Source organism: Heptranchias perlo, chromosome 7, assembly GCF_035084215.1.
Source record: "Heptranchias perlo isolate sHepPer1 chromosome 7, sHepPer1.hap1, whole genome shotgun sequence".
Lineage (NCBI taxonomy): Eukaryota > Metazoa > Chordata > Chondrichthyes > Hexanchiformes > Hexanchidae > Heptranchias > Heptranchias perlo.
In genome coordinates this window covers 28,488,843-28,507,857 of record NC_090331.1, presented here as the reverse complement: position 1 = coordinate 28,507,857, position 19,015 = coordinate 28,488,843, and the positions used below count along the sequence as shown (strand labels likewise).

At 44.6% G+C, this 19,015-nt stretch overlaps 1 protein-coding gene across 1 annotated transcript in view; it reads right to left on the bottom strand.

The window, feature by feature from the left end:
* Positions 1-19,015, bottom strand: part of si:ch211-246m6.5 (von Willebrand factor D and EGF domain-containing protein) — a 222,272-nt gene that overhangs the window by 78,548 nt on the left and 124,709 nt on the right. The window contains exons 13-15 of the mRNA XM_067987197.1: positions 15,893-16,029; positions 13,529-13,690; positions 5,108-5,212 (exon numbers count right to left, since the gene is read on the bottom strand). Of these exons, the coding sequence (XP_067843298.1) occupies positions 5,108-5,212; positions 13,529-13,690; positions 15,893-16,029 (404 nt within the window). The remainder of the gene's footprint in view (positions 1-5,107; positions 5,213-13,528; positions 13,691-15,892; positions 16,030-19,015) is intronic.

Sequence of the window (19,015 nt, the reverse complement as noted above, 5' to 3'; positions counted from 1 at the left end):
CAGTAATCGTGACCATGAACCTACCGGATTGTCATAAAAACCCACCTGGTTCACTAATTTCCTTCAGGGAAGGAAATCTGCCATCCTTTCCTATATGTGACTCCAGACCCACAGCAATATGGTTGATTTTTAACTGCCCTCTGAAATGGCTTAGCAAGCCACTCAGTTGTCAAGGAGGTGGCTCACCAGCACCTTCTCAAGGGCAATTAGGGATAGGCAATAAATGTTGGCCTTGCCAGTGACGCCCACATCCCATGAATGAATAAGAAAAAATGGCTAGGCCTCGGACACTGCCCTGGAAAACTCCTGCAGCCATGTCCTGGGGCTGACATGATTGGCCTCCAACCACCACTACCATCTTCCTTTGTGCTAGGTATGCCTCAAGCTACTGGATTGTTTTCCCCCTGATTCTCATTGACTTCAATTTTACTAGGGCTCCTTGATGCCGCACTCGGTCAAACGCTGCCTTGATCTCAAGGACAGTCGCTCACTTCACCTTTGAAATTCAGCTCTTTTGTCCATGTTTGAACCAAGGTTGTAATGAGGTCCGGAGCCGAGTGGTCCTGGCGGAACCCAAACTGAGCATTGGTGAGCAGGTTATTGGTGAGTAAGTGCCGCTTGATAGCAATGTCGACGACACCTTCCATCACTTTGCTGATGATTGAGAGTGGACTGATGAGGCGGTAATTGGCCGGATTGGATTTGTTCCGCTTTTTGAGGACAGGGCAAACCTGATCAATTTTCCACATTGTCAAGTGGATGTCAGTGTTGTAGCTGTACTGGAACAGCTTGGCTAGAGGCGTGGCTAGTTATGGAGCACAAGCCTTCAGCACTACAGCTGGGATATTGTCGGGGCCCATAGCCTTTGCTGTATCCAGTGCACTCAGCCGTTTCTTGATATCACGTGGAGTGAATCGAATTGGCTGAAGACTGGCTTCTGTGAAGGTGGTGGTATCGGGAGGAGGCCGAGATGGATCATCCACTCGGCATTTCTGGCTGAAGACGGTTGCAAACGCTTCAGCCTTGTCTTTTGCACTCACGTGCTGGACTCCGCCATCATTGAGGATGGGGATGTTCACGGATCCTCCTCCTCCCATTAGTTGTTTAATTGTCCACCATCCTTCTCGACTGGATGTGGCAGGACTGCAGAGCTTTGATCTGATCTGTTGGTTGTGGGATCGCTTAGCTCTGTCTATACCATGCACGTCGTCCGGTGTTGTAGCTTCACCAGATTGGCACCTCATTTTTAGGTACGCCTGGTGCTGTTCTAGGCATGCTCTTCTACACTCCTCATTGAACCAGGATTGATACCTTGGCTTGATGATAATGGTAGAGTGAGGAATATGCCGGGCCATGAGGTTACAGATTGTGCTGGAATACAATTTTGCTGGTGCTGATGGCCTACAGCATCTCATGGATGCCCAGTTTTGAGCTGCAAAATCTATCCCATTTAGCACGGTGGTAGTGCCACACAACACATTGGATGGTGTCCTCAGTGTGAAGACGAGACGACTTCTCCACAAGGCCTGTGCAGTGGTCACTCCTACCAATACAGTCATGGACAGATGCATCTGCGACAGGTAGATTGGTGAGGACGAGGTCAAGTAGGTTTTTCCCTCATGTTGGTTCACTCACCACCTGCTGCAGGCCTAGTCTGGCAGCTATGTCCTTCAGGACTCAGCCAGCTTGGTCAGTAGTGGTGCTACCGAGCCACTCTTGGTGATGGACATTGAAGTCCCCTACCCAGAATTCATTCTGTGCCCTTGCTACCCTCAGTGCTTCCTCCAAGTGGTGCTCAACATGGAGGAGGACTGATTCATCAGTTGAGGGAGGGCGCTAGGTGGTAATCAGCAGGAGGTTTCCTTGACCATGTTTGACCTGATGCCATGAGATTTCATGGGGTCCAGAGACAATGTTGAGGACTCCCAGGGCCACTCCCTCCTGACTGTACATCACTGTACCACCATCTCTGGTGAGTCTGTCCTGCTGGTGGGACAGGACATACCCAGCCATGGTGATGGAGGAGTCTGGGACGTTGGCTGAAAGGTATGATTCTATGAGCATGGCTATGTCAGGCTTTTGCTTGACTAGTCTGTGGAACAGCTCTCCCAATTTTGGCACAAGGCCCCAGATGTTAGTGAGGAGGACTTTGCAGGGTTGACTGGGCTTGGTTTGCCTTTGTCGTGTCCAATCCCGGGTGGTCCGTCCGGTTTTATTCTTATGTCTTTTTGTAGCGGGATTGTACAACTGAGTGGCTTGCTAGGCCATTTCAGAGGGCAGTTAAGAATCAACCACATTGCTGTGGATCTGGAGTCACATATAGGTCAGACCGGGTAAGGACGGCAGGTTTTCTTCCCTAAATGTCATCATCAGTGAACTAGATGGGTTTTTATGACTATCCGGTAGATTCATGGCCACCATTATTGATACTAGCTTTTTATTCCTAGATTTTACTATGTTACTGTATCAGCTTCATGGCACTAAACGTATAGTATTCGTTATCCACTTATAAAATCTGTTCACTAAAAAAAAAGACTAAGAAAACTCCCGCTCAATTAATTGGTGCACACTGGTTGGGTTTATCATTTTGTGACACTTCAGGATGAGCAAGTCAGACTGCACCTCAACATTCTTACAGGTCATTGTACGTGCAGAATGTAGCTTTGGTGTATTAAATCAGAGACCTGCAATTAGAGTTAACATTGCTGCACCGAGGTCTGCTAAGCAAATGTCAGGATGAAGGCAAGATAATGACAGAAACATGGTAAACACCCTGGAGGCAACTCCACATTTAGCACAGGGCGAGGGGAGGAGGGATTTGGGATGGGCAGCGTTCATTCTAGAGCCTGATAAGGTGCCCTGAAGGGAATGGCAGCAGGAAGCATGAGGCTGCTGACATTAAACTGCGAGGCAGAACAACTGACGCAGGGTTTTATAACATTAGCCAAGTGGAATAAAAGCAGTGCAATGGCCTATTCTGGCAGTCAAACCTCATCATTTTGTGTAACAGAATAGAAACAGGCAAGGTCAGTATTTTGTCATCCAAGTTATTTCCTGAGCTATGCCCCCAGCAAATGAGCTGTTAAAAACATTAAATTTGTACTAAATTTTGAATAAAAAAGCTATCAAAGTTAAGGGATGTCTCAAAAGTTCTGCGTAACTTATATAAAGCATTTTTAAAATCTTCCTCTGATGTCAATTGTACTTCAATAGCTAGGAATTATATCGCAGCTCAAGGCCAAATTCAGTGGCATGAGAATGTAGATTCTGTGGTAGATTTTTCCAGAGTTGAGGGGCATCCCAATACAATAAAGATTTACAAAATACTCCCTTCAGCATAATAAAGATTTAAATACTGTACAAAACAGTATACTTGTTCAGAAAACCAGACACGTTTATTTGTTTAAAAGAAACTTCCTATGGTCAGGGCTGTTCAGTAGTACAGAACACCACTGCTAGCCCCTCCCTCCCTCCCACTCGCTTAAACCTAACTCCCCCTTCCGATCGCTTCCACCCCCTCTCTCGGTAGCCTTTCCCCTCTCCCTGTCCCTTCCCCCATCCCCTCCAACCACCTCCTCTCTCCCGATCGCTCCTCCCCCACGATCGCTCCTCTCTCCCGATCGCTCCTCCCCCACGATCGCTCCCCTCTCCACGATCGCTCCTCTCCACGATCGCTCCCCTCTCCCCGCTCGCTCCTCCCGCCGCTCGCTCCTCTCCACGATCGCTCCTCCCCCCGCTCGCTCCTCCCCCCGCTCGCTCCTCCCCCCGATCGCTCCTCCCGCCGCTCGCTCCTCTCCACGATCGCTCCTCCCCCCGCTCGCTCCTCCCCCCGCTCGCTCCTCCCCCCGCTCGCTCCTCCCCCCGATCGCTCCTCTCCACGATCGCTCCTCCCCCCGCTCGCTCCTCCCCCCGCTCGCTCCTCCCCCCGCTCGCTCCTCCCCACGATCGCTCCTCCCCACGATCGCTCCTCTCCACGATCGCTCCTCCCCCCGCTCGCTCCTCCCCCCGCTCGCTCCTCCCCCCGCTCGCTCCTCCCCACGATCGCTCCTCCCCACGATCGCTCCTCCCCCCGCTCGCTCCTCTCCCCGATCGCTCCTCCCCCCCTCGCTCCTCCCGCTCGCTCCTCTCCCCCGCTCGCTCCTCCCCCGATCGCTCCTGCCCCCCGCCCTCCCCCGATCGCTCCTGCCCCCCGCCCTCCCCCGATCGCTCCTCCCCCCCGCTCTCTCCCGATCGGCAACATCCCACTCCCATTTGCCCACCTCCCTCTCCTGGTTGCTTCCTCCTCTCCTCCGGTCGCTTCCCTCCATCATTGTTGCCAGCTGCCCGGGGACAGCAAGCAGGCATTTGCAGCTCATCGGACTCAATATCGGGTGTGCCTCATGCTTACCTGTTTTGGCGCAGGGTTTGTTCTCTGCATGGAGTTCGCGCCGACAGACCAGTGCAAACTAATTTCTAGGCCTACGTCTCTCATAATGCGTACCAACAGGTCTTGGTATTGTGATTTAGAATATCCATCAATGAGATATCCTAAAAAAACAGACCTTTCCAAACCCCAAGGAATACAAAATTCAAACAGCAAGCCACCGAATAAGAGATAAGCACAAGTAAGACCTTGTTGCCTGGGCTTTGAGGACTGGATTGGAAGTACACAAGGGCCAATGGATGCAGGTTGATTACTCCTGCCTAAAGGGTAGAATGGTCCTTGGCTGGACAAGCAACGGGAAGCTCTCAGCTTGGTTTTCGCTGGTTAAAACGAAGCAGTATCCCCGAGTACACTTGGGGGTCCCAAAGCCTTGACTCTTGACAACCAGTGCCTAATCTCTCTGGACTTGAATAAATGTTGTGCATTCCTACAGGGAGATAAGTCTGCATTTTCTATCAGAGAAACCGATCTCATTGTAATTGGATTTCTCAATAACTTGTTTTGGAGATCTTCGCCAAGGTAACTGGTCTCCCCGGGTGGACACCCAGCTGACCAAAACTGACCACCTCAATTTTAACAGTGTGAGTTCCTCACTGGCATGTCTTTTCAAGCACTTAAAGCTGCATCATTATATTGAGAAACCCAAATTTTCTGTTGTATCAATATTCAAAAGTCTCAAATTACCTTCAACTTACAAAGTCCAGCTGGCACGCGATCACAGATCTGGCAAACACCATCATAAAGTGTCAGGACTTTCGAGTCACTGAACAAGGATCCATCATTTGTTATCTGCCAAGTAGGAAAAAAATGACATTTTCAGCAATATAATTTTATATTATTTTATCTACAATTGTTGATGCATTGCAGATTTTATATTTGGGAAATTGAAAGCAAATCTTAACCACTAGCTAAACAATGGGAAATTTATCAAACAAATTTTTAATCATCGAATTTACAAGACAAATACCAGTGATTGCTTCCACAGAGTCCTGTTTAATTGCATTCATTGCCAAGGCTTATATGCAGAGCTCATAGAAAAACTGGGAAGCAGCTGCTGCTGTCGAAAGATGCACCACAGAATTTAGCACGGAATTAAACCCCAGTGGGGGAATAACTTTTTTTCTCATTATATTGCTCAGTCTTTTCCCCATTTGTTTCCCAGCTATTGCTTATTCTTCAAGTTTCTTGCAGGTTCGTTTTTATACCTCCTCTAGTAGTATGAGCTGCAATCATTGCAACTTACGTTGACTCTGAGCAGTTTACAAGGGGTAAGGTGGACACGGAAGGAAAAAGGGGTGTCGGTGAAGGAGGATGGAAAGGGGAACTGAAGGCAGAGATGGGCTTTCCGGAGCTTTATGAAAACAGGAGTAGCCTTAGTGATTAGAGATGAAATCACTTCAATGATAAAAGAGGATATAACGAGAGGTAAGCAGCCAACAGAGACCTTATGGGTTGAATTGAGAAATAGGAAAGGATCTAAAACTATAGTGGGAGTTGTATATAGGACCCCTGGCAGCAGCTCTGAAGTGCTAGATTGTTTCAATGCAGAGATTAGACAAGCGTGTAACAAAGGCATAGTGGTCTTAATGGGGGACTTTAACCTTCACATAGATTGGGAAAAGCAGACTAGTAACTGTCAGAAAGGTAGTGAATTTCTTGAGTGTGTCCAGGATAGTTTTCGACAGCAGTATGTCCAAGAGGCAACAAGGGGGCAAGCCATACTAGATTTAGTAATGAGTAATGAACCAGATTTAGTTAACGGCTTAACTGTGCGTGAACATCTATCCAATAGCGATCATAACATGATCGAGTTCAATCTAGTGTTTGAAAGGGAAAAAAGTGAGTCAGCTGCTAAGATTCTAGGCTTGGGTAAGGCCGACTTCAATGGGATGAGACAGAGACTGTCCACAGTAAACTGGGCAAATCTGTTAATGGGTAAAACGACTGATGATCAGTGGGAAATGTTTAAAGAAACATTTCATGTGATACAAAATCGGTTTATACCCCTGAGGGGCAAGAACTCTACTTGCCAAAAAAAAACAGCCATGGACAACTAAAGAGGTAAGGGACAGTGTAAGACATAAGGAAAGGGCATACAAAAAGGCAAAAAATGGCACAGATCCTGGCGAATGGGAAAGATACAAAGATCAACAAAGGGTCACAAAACAGATAGTAAGAGCTACAAAAAGAGTGTATGAAAAGAAACTTGCAAGGGATATCAAAACCAATACAAAGAACTTTTATAGTTATATTAGGAAAAAGAGGGTGGTCAGGAGCAGTGTTGACCCCCCTTAAAAACTGAAAGTGGGGATATTGTCATTGACAATGGGGAGATGGCGGACATGTTGAACAATTACTTTGCGTCAGTATTTACAGTAGAAAGAGAGGATAGCATGCCGGAAATCCCAAGAAAACTAATATTGAATCGGGGACAGGGACTCGATAAAATTAATATAAGTAAAGCAACAGTAATGAAGAAAATAATAGCACTAAAGAGTGACAAATCCCCAGGACCAGATGGTTTCCATCCCAGGGTTTTAAAGGAAGTAGGTGAGCACATTGCGGATGCCCTAACTATAATCTTTCAAAGTTCTCTAGATTCAGGAACTGTCCCTCTGGATTGGAAAATTGCACATGTCACTCCGCTTTTTAAGAAAGCAGAGAGAGGGAAACCAGGGAATTATAGACCAGTTAGCCTAACATCTGTTGTGGGGAAAATGCTGGAGTCTACAATTAAGGATAGGGTGGCTGAACACCTCGAGAATTTTCAGTTAATCAGAGAGAGCCAGCATGGATTTGTGAATGGTAGGTCGTGCCTGACAAACCTGATTGAATTTTTTGAAAAGGTGACTAAAGTAGTGGACAGGGGAATGTCAATGGATGTTATTTATATGGACTTCCAGAAGGCATTTGATAAGGTCCCACATAAGAGACTGTTAGCTAAGATAGAAGCCCATGGAATCGAGGGAAAAGTACGGACTTGGTTAGGAAGTTGGCTGAGCAAAAGGCGACAGAGAGTAGGGATAATGGGAAGGTACTCACATTGGCAGGATGTGACTAGTGGAGTCCCGCAGGGGTCTGTCTTGGGGCCTCAATTATTCACAATATTTATTAACGACTTAGATGAAGGCATAGAAAGTCTCATATCTAAGTTGGCCGATGACACAAAGATTGGAGGCATTGTAAGCAGTGTAGATGAAAACATAAAATTACAAAGCGATATTGATAGATTAGGTGAATGGGCAAAACTATGGCAAATGGAATTCAATGTAGACAAATGTGAGGTCATCCACTTTGGATCAAAAAAGGATGGAACAGGATACTTTCTAAATGGTAAAAAGTTAAGAACAGTGGATGTCCAAAGGGACTTAGGGGTACAGGTATATAGATCATTGAAGTGTCACGAACAGGTGCAGCAAATAATCAATAAGGCTAATGGAATGCTGGCCTTTATATCTGGAGGACTAGAGTACAAGGGGGCAGAAGTTATGCTGCAGCTGTACAAAACCCTGGTTAGACCGCACCTGGAGTACTGTGAGCAGTTCTGGGCACCGCACCTTCGGAAGGACATATTGGCCTTGGAGGGAGTGCAGCGTAGGTTTACTAGAATGATACCTGGACTTCAAGGGTTAAGTTACGAGGAGAGATTACATAAATTGGGGTTGTATTCTCAAGAGTTTGAAAGGTTAAGGGGTGATCTGATCGAAGTTTATAAGATATTAAGGGGAACAGATAGGGTGGATAGAGAGAAACTATTTCTGCTGGTTGGGGATTCTAGGAGTAGGGGGCACAGTCTAAAAATTAGAGCCAGACCTTTCAGGAGCGAGATTAGAAAACATTTCTACACACAAAGGGTGGTAGAAGTTTGGAACTCTCTTCCGCAAACGGCAATTGATACTAGCTCAATTGCTAAATTTAAATCTGAGATAGATAGCTTTTTGGCAACCAAGGGGTGATCTGATCGAAGTTTATAAGATATTAAGGGGAACAGATAGAGAGAAACTATTTCTGCTGGTTGGGGATATGGGCCAAAGGCAGGTATATGGAGTTAAATCACAGATCAGCCATGATCTTATCAAATGACGGAACATGCACGAGAGGCTGAATGGCCCACTCCTGTTCCTATATTCCATAGAGCTGCAATGCAGTAACTGAAAGATTGTCCTCTGATGGTGGTGCAGAGGGTGCGTGGAACAAACAGTAGTCCAGGATCAGAAAATATGGATGGAGATCACTTCGATATGGTGGAGTGAGGCCATGGAAGGATTTGAAAATGAGAATTAAGAACTTGAAACCGATTTGCTGGGGCACAGGAAGTGAGTGGAGCTTGGTATGGTTGGGTGATGGGTGTGTGAGACTATGTCTGGGCGAGGTCTTGGGTCACAGTTCTATATTAGTTAAAGTTTGTGAAGGATGAAAGTGGGGGGGTGATGAGAAAGCTATCCTTGAGGTGATGAAAGCATGGTTTAGGTTTTAGCGGTAACAGAGAGCAATAGGAGCATAAATAGGCAATGATTCAGAGGTGGAAGAACTCCATCTTGGTGTCATACAAAATATGGGATAAAAAGCTGAATAATGAACAGAATGCAGATTTTGGGCACCATCAGATTCCCAAAGTAGGCACAATGCAATATCGTGTAAATGGAAAGGGGCACTGCTCCATAAAGATCAATGACCATGTCCCAGCAGCCACAATGCTTTAATTTTAAAACAATTACGCCAAATTATTTTAAGGCAAACGCAGAGAAGTAAGCCCGAGCTAAGGGAGGAACTGGAGTTGGTGAGAGTGGCGTAGTGTGATGTGAGGTGCTGATTTGTTCACTGCCATGGGCAATGCAGGCAGGCTGCTCTTTCAAGTGTAGAAAAGAGAAATATAACGAGTTCATTTCCGCAAAATGACAACTGAGTGCTCGGGGGAGTAGTCAATGTTGTTTAAAAGGACCATTTCCTACTTGGTTGCAGAGATGGAAATTGAATAAAATAATGGCTAATGGCACACTGATATTTCCAAACATGCTAATATTCTGATTTTAAAAACTGTCTGATGAGCGGAACTGAACAATTAAATATAGTTAAAATCGTTTATCGATGAATTATTGCTAAAAATCAGCATTTATGAATAGGCAGGCAAATCAACAGCACCATATTTTTGGTTGCAGTTGAAAAAGGGAGGCATTATAAATATAATTTTCAGAGCTCCCAAAGACTCATTGGGTTGGTGTACCTCATAGTATAGTATTAGTGGTATTGAGCCTTACAGATCAGAAAGATCCTCTGATCCCTGGCCTGTTGTGAATTATGGGATCTCACCCATTAGTGACATGAAAATTTATTCGTTAGTTCTGCTTTCGAAAGGGAAAAAAATCTGTTACTTAGTACTGCTAGAAGTGTATGTGTATGAATGTAGACAAGGCTGAAAAGGAACATAGGAACTGCTAGATGAAAAAAGACCAAGGTCCATCTAGTTCGCCTTCAACTATTCTGGTAGTCGCATGATACGATAACGGAGTTGTTGACTAATCATAGCAATCAATCTCTATCAATTAGTCTATAACAGACCCAGACAAGGAAAACCCCAGTGGTGGTGAACTTTGGGATCCCGCACACTTCCGGGTTCCCCACGGACGCGCCGGCGTACGCGCGCAGCCCCCGCTGGTGGGAATCCCGCAGGCAATTAAACCCGGCGGGGTGCCACTTTACAGTATTTATGTTGCTATTTCAGGTCATTAACAGACCTGATTAATGGATTATGTGGGATTTTAGAACAAAGTGGGACTGTTTCCCACACTGGGGGAAACACTCCCAGTTCAAATGGACATGTTGCAGCTGTCAGCCTGTGGCAGCTGCAAAGGTCCATTTGACAGGTGGGGGGTGGGGGGCGGGGTGGGGGTGGGGCACGGGGCGGGGAGACCCTCACCCATTGCAGGAGGCCACTCTGTCACTTGGGACAAAGTTTGGCCTCCACCACCCTCCTCCTGACAGTCAAAGTCACCAACTTGCACACTTACCCCGGGGTCCAGAGACATGTACCTACCTTGCGGACCCCCTCAGATGTACATCTGGCGGATGGGGGCCGCCGTAGCTGCAGTCATGACCTCCTCAGACGGCGAACAGCATCACCAGCCTCGCCGGCCACCTCTGACACGTGGAGCTCCACAACAGAGTGCTGTGACACATCCACCTGCACAGCAGGAGGGAGGGCTACCGCAGAGAGAGATGCGTCGCAGAGGGCACTACCCTCGCCACAGGGTCCACAGACCGAGGCTCAGCTTCCTGGACCTCTCTGAGCAGCAGTGCACACGGAGGCTCAGAGTCGCTCGACATGTAGCCGTGGACATCTGCAGCCTCTCTCATGCCGAGCTGCTCCCGGCTGGCCCGAGCACCATCTTCTTACCTGTCGCTGTCAAAGTCACCACTGCTCTCAACAACTTCTCCTCCGCATCCTTCCAGGGTGCAACCGGGGACATCGCCGATGTCTCCCAGTTGTCTGCACAGAAGAGCCCTGCAAATACACCGACACCCACTCTGCAGTGACACAATGGGTGGCATCAGTTGTGGCTCCTCATAGTGATCCTCAGGAGCGGGCATTATTGCACAAACCAGACAGGATTCACGAAGACATGGCAGTAGTGGTGCCAATATAATATGTAATGTGAGTTGGTCAGAAATTCAATATAAGAAACACCCATGACAAACCCTCAAACACCCTTGTGCATCCCCTTCATGCTCACGACATGTTTGCCTTACGCTGCCTACTGCACATATGTGATGCATGCCCTGTGGCTGCAGCACAGGTAGTGGCAGGTTGAGTGAGGCTGGCCGTGAAACAGATGCATGAGAGGGTGAGTATGGGATAGAGCCATGAGATTGTATGAGGATTGGGTTGAGTGGTAGTCGCGGGATGAGTACTGGCGAGGTGAGTAGGTGCAAGTAAGATGAGGATGAGGATGAGGTTTGAGTGGGTATGAGGGGTGATGTGACAGAGTAGTGTTGACCGTGCCGAAGGAGATGTGGGGTGGGGGTGGTGATGAGGCAGACGGAGTGTAGGGGAAAGATTACGTGTACTCACTTTGGCTGACCTACTGAGGTCATTGGAGCGCCTCCTGTATGCAGTTGGGAGATATGTTGGTGGCGCTGGTGACCTCCTCTGCCACCTCGAGCCAGGCCTTCCTGGTGGCAGAGGCAGGCCGCTTCCTCCCGCCCGCCGGGAGGAAGATCTCTGTCCTCCCCCTCCTCCTCACCCCATGTATTGATACCTGAAGTGAGGCATCATTAAACTGGGAGCAGCCTTCCCCCTGGGCTGCTCCATGCTGTAATTTTTTCTATTTGTTGCAGCATCAATCAGTGGAGGACTGCTCCTTTAACTAGAGCTCCTCCAGCTGACAGATCTTACTGCGCATGCGCAGCCCGCCCGACGCGCAGATCAGCAGTGGGGATCCCGGAGGAGCAGGTAAGTGGCTCCAATTAGTGAATTGTCTGCTACGATCGCGTGGGAAACTGACTAATTTCACCGGGCGCTATAGCCCCCCCGCCGAGAACCCGCAGCCCTGCTAACATCGGGCCCCAAGTGTCGCTACGTGCTGAGTTTCTACCTGTCCAATGCACTGAGAAGGCTGGGTCTGGCCATGCTGGCCGAGCAGGTGCAGGACGTCCCGTCCGGCTGGACCCTCCCAGCCCACCTATCCCAGGTGGAGAAGTTCCTGAGGAGGAACCCCTTCGACCAGAAGGCCGTCAGACAGTGGTCGACATGAAACGTTCTGGGAGTCCTGCAAGGAAAGGAGAGGGTGGACTCGATTGGGTTCTTCCCCGACCAGACGATCGATGCCATTTGGCAGAACGTCTTGTCCCCAGAACTGACAAACAGGCACCAGGATGTAGCCTGGATCTTGGTGAGAAAGGCCGTCCCAGTGCAGTCCTTCCAACACGCATGGAATCTCAGCGTCACCGCGAGCTGCCCTTGAGGCTGTGGCAGGGAGGAGACCATCGTCCACCTCCTGATAGGTTGCCCCTTCACGCAGAGGGTGTGGAGAGAGATGCACTGGTATCTGTCCCGGTTCATCCCAAACAGTTCGGTAACACAAGACGCTGTGCTCTACGGACTGTTCCCCGGGTCGCACAATGAGACAGATGTCACCTGCAGCTGGAAGACCATCAACTCGGTGAAGGAGGCCCTTTGGTCTGCCTGAAACATGCTGGTCTTCTAGGTGAAGGAGTTATTCACGCCCGAGTGTAGCTGACTGGCACACTCCAAGGTCAAGGAGTACGTGCTGCGGGACGCACTGAAGCAAGGTGCGACCTTTACTTAAAGGCTCTATGGGGGAGGCCACTGTGTAAGGCCACCCCACCTTGTATTGTACACCATGAATCATAAGAAATACAGTGTTTGAATTGTCATATTGAGATTGCTTTGTGTATGATTTGTATTGTATTGGTTTGAATTGTGCTGGTTTGGAATTGTGATATTTACATTGAACTGTGTGTGCCTTTAAATTCTATGAAATAAAGTGTGTTTTGAAATTTAAAAAAATTCTCCAAAAGCAGTGATAGCCTCAAAATGGAGTCAGTAGATTTACAGCCCTGTTCATGCCACTGCATCGGTCGCTGCCATTTTTAAAGACTTACTGCTGGACAGCCAAAACGCTCGCCTGTTTCAGGTGGTAGGTCCCTTTTAATATGCAAATCGGGGTCCTGTGTGATGCGGAGGACCCCGAATGCCATTTCGAACCTTGCACCTTCTGCGGAGGAGGGGTGAGGGTAGAAAAGTGAAACAGGAAAAAAAAGGGTTTTTTTTTCTTTAAAAGTAAAAATTTATATACAGTGAAACCTGTACAAAGGGACACCTCCAAAAAAAAAGGACAGCTGCAAAAAAGGGATACTCATCGACAGTCCCAAATAATTTACTGTACCATTTTGAAAATAGGGACAACTGCAAATAAATAACACCTGTGCAAGTCCCTTAGGTGTCCCTAATCCACAGGTTTCATTGAATTTAATTCCTCTTGATAAGCACAAACATTTCAATTATTTCAAATCAATTCATATTATTAAATGATATTTCAATTTTCAATGTAGACAGTTTTGATCCTGCAAGTTTAAATATCTTACCTTTATTTGCCACCTGGCAAAAGGTTTGTCTGAAAACATGAAGTCCACAGTCTCAGTTCCCATACTTGTTAGTGTTGGAATTTGGCAATCAACAGCTTTGGTACTAAGGAACGTTGCCTTCATAATCTGTGCAGCTCCTGGAATCCATTCATTATTCACATACTGTTCTCGACATTAACAGGACAAACAAACAAAATGAATGTTCACATTGTAATCTCTTGAGCTCCATAACTACGGCAAAAGCTAGCAACAAACTTAATTTTTAATTCTCAACACTCATGATTTCTAACAATCAAAAACAATCACTTGCTCCAGCAATGAGATAATGAGCAGATAATCTGTTTTTAGGTGTTGGTTGACGGATAAATGTGGGCAGGACACTTCAAATAGTACCACCTGAAAGGGCAGATAGGGCCTCGATTTAACATCCCATCTAAAAAGACAAATCAGTAATAATTCAAAGTAACATTTAGGACCAAATTTCCTAACTGTTTTGACAGCGAGGAACTTTGCTACCATTGGAAAATTGAGGGTGTGCTTTCCTAATGTGCACTGGTGACGGACGAGGCTCACCACCAGCACATAGAAAATTTAGGTATTAATGTCCACTTTGTTTTACTCTTAAACATGATAAATTCATTAATATTTTAAAAACTGCAACAATATACCTTGTTTCACATGACAGAATTACTTTTACAGACTATTGCTGCAATCAGGTATTTGAACTGAAGATATTTTTAAAATGTTACGGGGTCTATTTTGCATTTTTATTGTATGATAAACTTGGCCTCAATATGTGATGCAAATGAGGTTCTGTGTTGACAGCAAAGATAAATAATCTTGTTTAATATTCTTTGACTGGGGCAAATGATTTAGTACAACTCAACTTCCCACGATAAATCCCATGAATTTCTGCACTTGATTTGCTGCCAGAATATTCCAATTTTGCATAAAAAGTCCCTGATGCAGTGAAAATTCTGGTTTCTGAACAGATCAAAGCAATAACAAATCACCTGTCATAACAAATCACTTGCCTATTTACAAGAAACCTTCATCTGTTAGTCTTACAACATAATTTAACAGAATACATAAATCAATAAGATCTAATAACATAAATATATTGAAATATATTTTGAATTTTTATGCTCTTCAAGGTGTGTCATGGTAGTAGCGAGAACACTTTTCCTATTTGTTCACCCAAATGTCAGCATCAAATAGTCAGTCCTTCGACTTCAACTGAACTTCAGAAGAGTGCCCTCTACTGCATCAGAATGGGTTTGTCTACTTCCCTCTCCAGGTCTTTTTGTGATCTCTCAGAGCGAAATTGAAAAATTGCTTTCTTCCTCTTACCAATTTTCTCAGCAATCATCTCCCCTGCTCCCCACAGGTGCTGATTCCTTGTGCTGTTGTCCTCAAGAATCTTGTCCTAGTGGCCTTGAGGGAGCCTTTATGTGGGAGCCTTGAGTGTTGGCCGAACGTTTCATCATGGAGGGCCATCACTACCGAGCTCAATCTTGCACACGTCTAGCAGCGATTGTTTGATAGTAACCAGGAGTAGGCCACCCTGCCCAAATTCTCCTCCCTAACCCAGGGACACCAGGACGAATTGTAGTACCAAATGAGGTCAGCACATACAGACTAGGAACAAACCTAGCATCTTCCTGGTCTGTGTGGCTCAGTGCGTTTATCCAGTGAATAACTAAGCCATACACACCAGTAAAGATTTGTTCCTCGTCTGCACGGGAGTTGATCTTTGCTGGTACCAGATATTTTTACATTACTGATGTGGCAAGTTAGACGTTGACATATGATTCACAACAAACTTGTTACTGAAGAGCATCTGGTGTTCTATTGCAAAATGTCATTTATAAAAATTTTCATTTGATTAGGCAATTCTTACACAATTAACATGCTCCTGTGTGGCCAGCATCATGAGATAACAAACCTTTCTCTTAAGACTACCACAAGATTAATAACAGATGGTTAGGATGTCAATTAAAGTGCATGTGGCCTTTATTAGTTTTCGGTTTATACTGCACGTGCACAAGTTGTGCAGCCAAACCTACTCAGCAACTCATATGCTCTTGAAAAATATCTCTCTATCATCTACTATTCCATAAGTCTTTGCAAAAAGAAAGTCATTTTTTTTTCTTAAATATAAATCAAATCTTTACTTGTAGATGCTTCACAAAGTATTTAATTTTTAAAAGTGCTCTTCACACCTTAACTATTCACAAAAACTACAGATTACGAGTAGTTTGTGGGCTGCATTCTGTTACTGTCCAATTTTGTTTACAGTTTTACTCGCAGGATGAGAGATGCCTAAAGGGCCCATGCTTCCCAATCCCTGTATATATCCCTTACCGTTAGACTAGTAATTTCACATTGGAGATCAGGAGAGTCCCTGAAGCCCAGGCCAAATACCCTGATACTGTTGCACTCGTAGATTCGAATATCACACAGACCACCATTCTCCAGATCAGTAATCTCAGGAGGCCGATCTTAAAAATGGAAAAATAAATGTTCAAAATAAATTTGAATTGCAGGGAACATTAGTTCGATGTGCTGAAAAAGAATCCATTTTAGAATCATTCTGACAGCACATAAATTTTGCTCGTCACTGTTCAATTAATGTAAATTCAAACAGATTGTGCCCTCCTTCATAATAAGGCAAGAAGAGCATAACTTCTTTTTATTAACTTCAATTTTAAATTGCATGTACCTTTACTTATCTAATTGATCGCAGTTCTGAACAAGATGTACATTTCTGCCATAAAAAAGAAAAATAAAGTTGATGGTAATAGTGATGGGAAATCCAATGAGAATCTGATACAAATTAAACCTTGTAAGGATCTAACTGTAATAGCCAGATCACCAAACCCTAGTGTTATGTCTTGCTCTGGATGTAATGAATGGCAGGTGCACTTGCTCTGCTGCCACGAAATACATCGATCATGTCAGTTTGGTGCTGGAATGAAGTTTGAAAATAGATAAAGAAAATCATGTATAATATTTACTGGGCAGAGAATTTCCTGCTAATCATCTGCAGATTACTGATCAATAAAACTACAGTAATATCATTCATTTTCTTATGTGAGTGTGATTGTGCATCAAGTCCGTAGCGTACACAGACCGTTACCTTTGCAACTGTTGCAATAATAGACCCAAAAGTGAATAAAACAAAATAAGTAATTACATGAATAAAACACATACCAATGAGTAACCTCAAGTTGCAACTCTAATATCCTGATTCAGGTGCTGGTTATAGACCACTTAAACTCTATGCATGTGGTATATGATGTCATGTAAACTCTTTAATTAGCAACTAATTTGTAAACACTGCCACTCCCAGCTATCCAGTGCTCCATAAATTATTCAGCGCTGGACACAATCTACTGACAGAGCAGTTGTTTCTCATCAAAGCTGTGGAGACAGAATGGACAGAACGTTCCAAGGCCTCGTGTTCAAAATCTTGGGAAAAGCACCCTCAATTTTCCGATGAGTCGTCCACTGCATGCCAGAGGTATGAGGCCTCAGAAAATTTCGCCCAGCTCCAGATGTCAGTTAAATACTAAATCCTCCCCCAGTAACTCTATATTGGAGGGAAAATGAATGGCAAAATGTTAGTAACTGCAGAACACAATTTATTGTTCTTCTGCTGTCCAAAATAGTGTGATGGATGGCAATCTTTGCCTGTAGTGTGTCATACCTTACCTGGGAGTGCTTGATCTTACACTGGGTAGCAAAAGTACAAAGAGTGTTCTCCAATAATGTCTTTCCTCAACTTTATAAGCACACAAAAAAATATGAATTCAAAAAAAAGACGGGTAGCATTGAGACAAAGTACGGTTCGCTCTCTCAAACAAAGGGGCTTCAAGGGACACAGATTAATAGGGAGAATCTCTTAGATCCATTGGAGTCAGGCGAAGGGAGTTGAAGTGTCCAAAATATAAGGGCAGGGAATCGCATGTGCATTTACTGCTGACAATAGCCCCAACCTCATAAAAGTACTGTAAATGAAGTAGCATAACTGCTTTGGGAGGTGGGTTTTCCTCCACACCCTTGGAGGAAGAAGTACCACAGCAACAACAAAACCACTGCCCCAGTCTGCATTTTTATATTCTTAATTTTTATTACTCTAGATTTATTTTGACTTTTGTATCTTAGGTCACTCATAGATGAGTCCTAATTCCCTATGTCTTCAAAAGTATCTTCACTCGTCTTACTATCTAGGTAAACGTTCAATAACTTTTTCATTCACTTTTAGTATAAATCTAACTTAATTACCATAACTTTTAGTACACATCTTTAGCATGCTGTAGCAATAATGAGCATTAAATTAACGTTAATTTATACAGATATGAGTTTATTCAAACAAAACCCTTGTCCGATCAATGTACAAATATTGCTCATATATAATTCAGAAATGTATAAATTCAGAGTTTGAAATCTCTATTTGCCATAATGGTAATTCAGGATTTACTCCTATATAGTTGCTGATGATTTCTGAGTTTCAGAAGCGATCAGAAGCAACGTGTGTTAGAGTTTAAAGTGGTGGGGATGTTAATGACTGAATGCAGTACCAGAAATGGATTTCAGGACAGCATTAGAATCAACTGCAAAGAAAATCGTTTGGTGTGTGGTGTCTATATCCTACCAAATCATTTATAAAATGGCAGTTATGTATCAAATGGCTGCCCAACTAATAATTGTTAGCAGTCCAACCAGAGTCTATATTACCTTTTCCAAACTGAACAAAGCACTTCTGATGAATATATTAATATCCAGAAATGTCACACAAAATACACAGTATCTGCCAATTAATATTTTCTGCCGGATACAAAAAAATATAATAAACAAGCAGTAAACGATACAAACAATACTGAGGTACATGAGGTTTACAGAAAATACAGAATGATTAGTTGTTCGAAATGCATTTAATGGGTCAAATTATTAACATGAAAGAATAGATCAAACTGAAAATGTAAAGACAATTCACAAAACTACACCCAATAAAATGTGACAGTATGTCATTCAAAAAATATATGGAAAAATACAAACACCAAGTCAAAGAGCCAATTTTCAAAATTTAGCATTTTTTTAAACAAAATGCATATGTATTAGTTTAGGATTTGCTTGGCATTTTAAAATGTCTGCTTTGAGCTGTTGGTAAGTTTCTAAGTGAAACATAAGAAACATAAGAAATAGGAGCAGGAGTAGGCCACACGGCCCCTCGAGCCTGAACCGCCATTCAATAAGATCATGGCTGATCCTCGACCTCAACTCCACTTTCCCGCCCGATCCCCATATCCCTTGATTCCCTTAGAGTCCAAAAATCTACTGATCTCAGTCTTGAATATACTCAATGACTGAGCATCCATAGCCCTCTCTGGTACAGAATTCCAAAGATTCACAACCCATTGAGTGAAGAAATTCCTCCTCATCTCAGTCCTAAATGGCTGACCCCTCATCCTGAGACCATGTCCC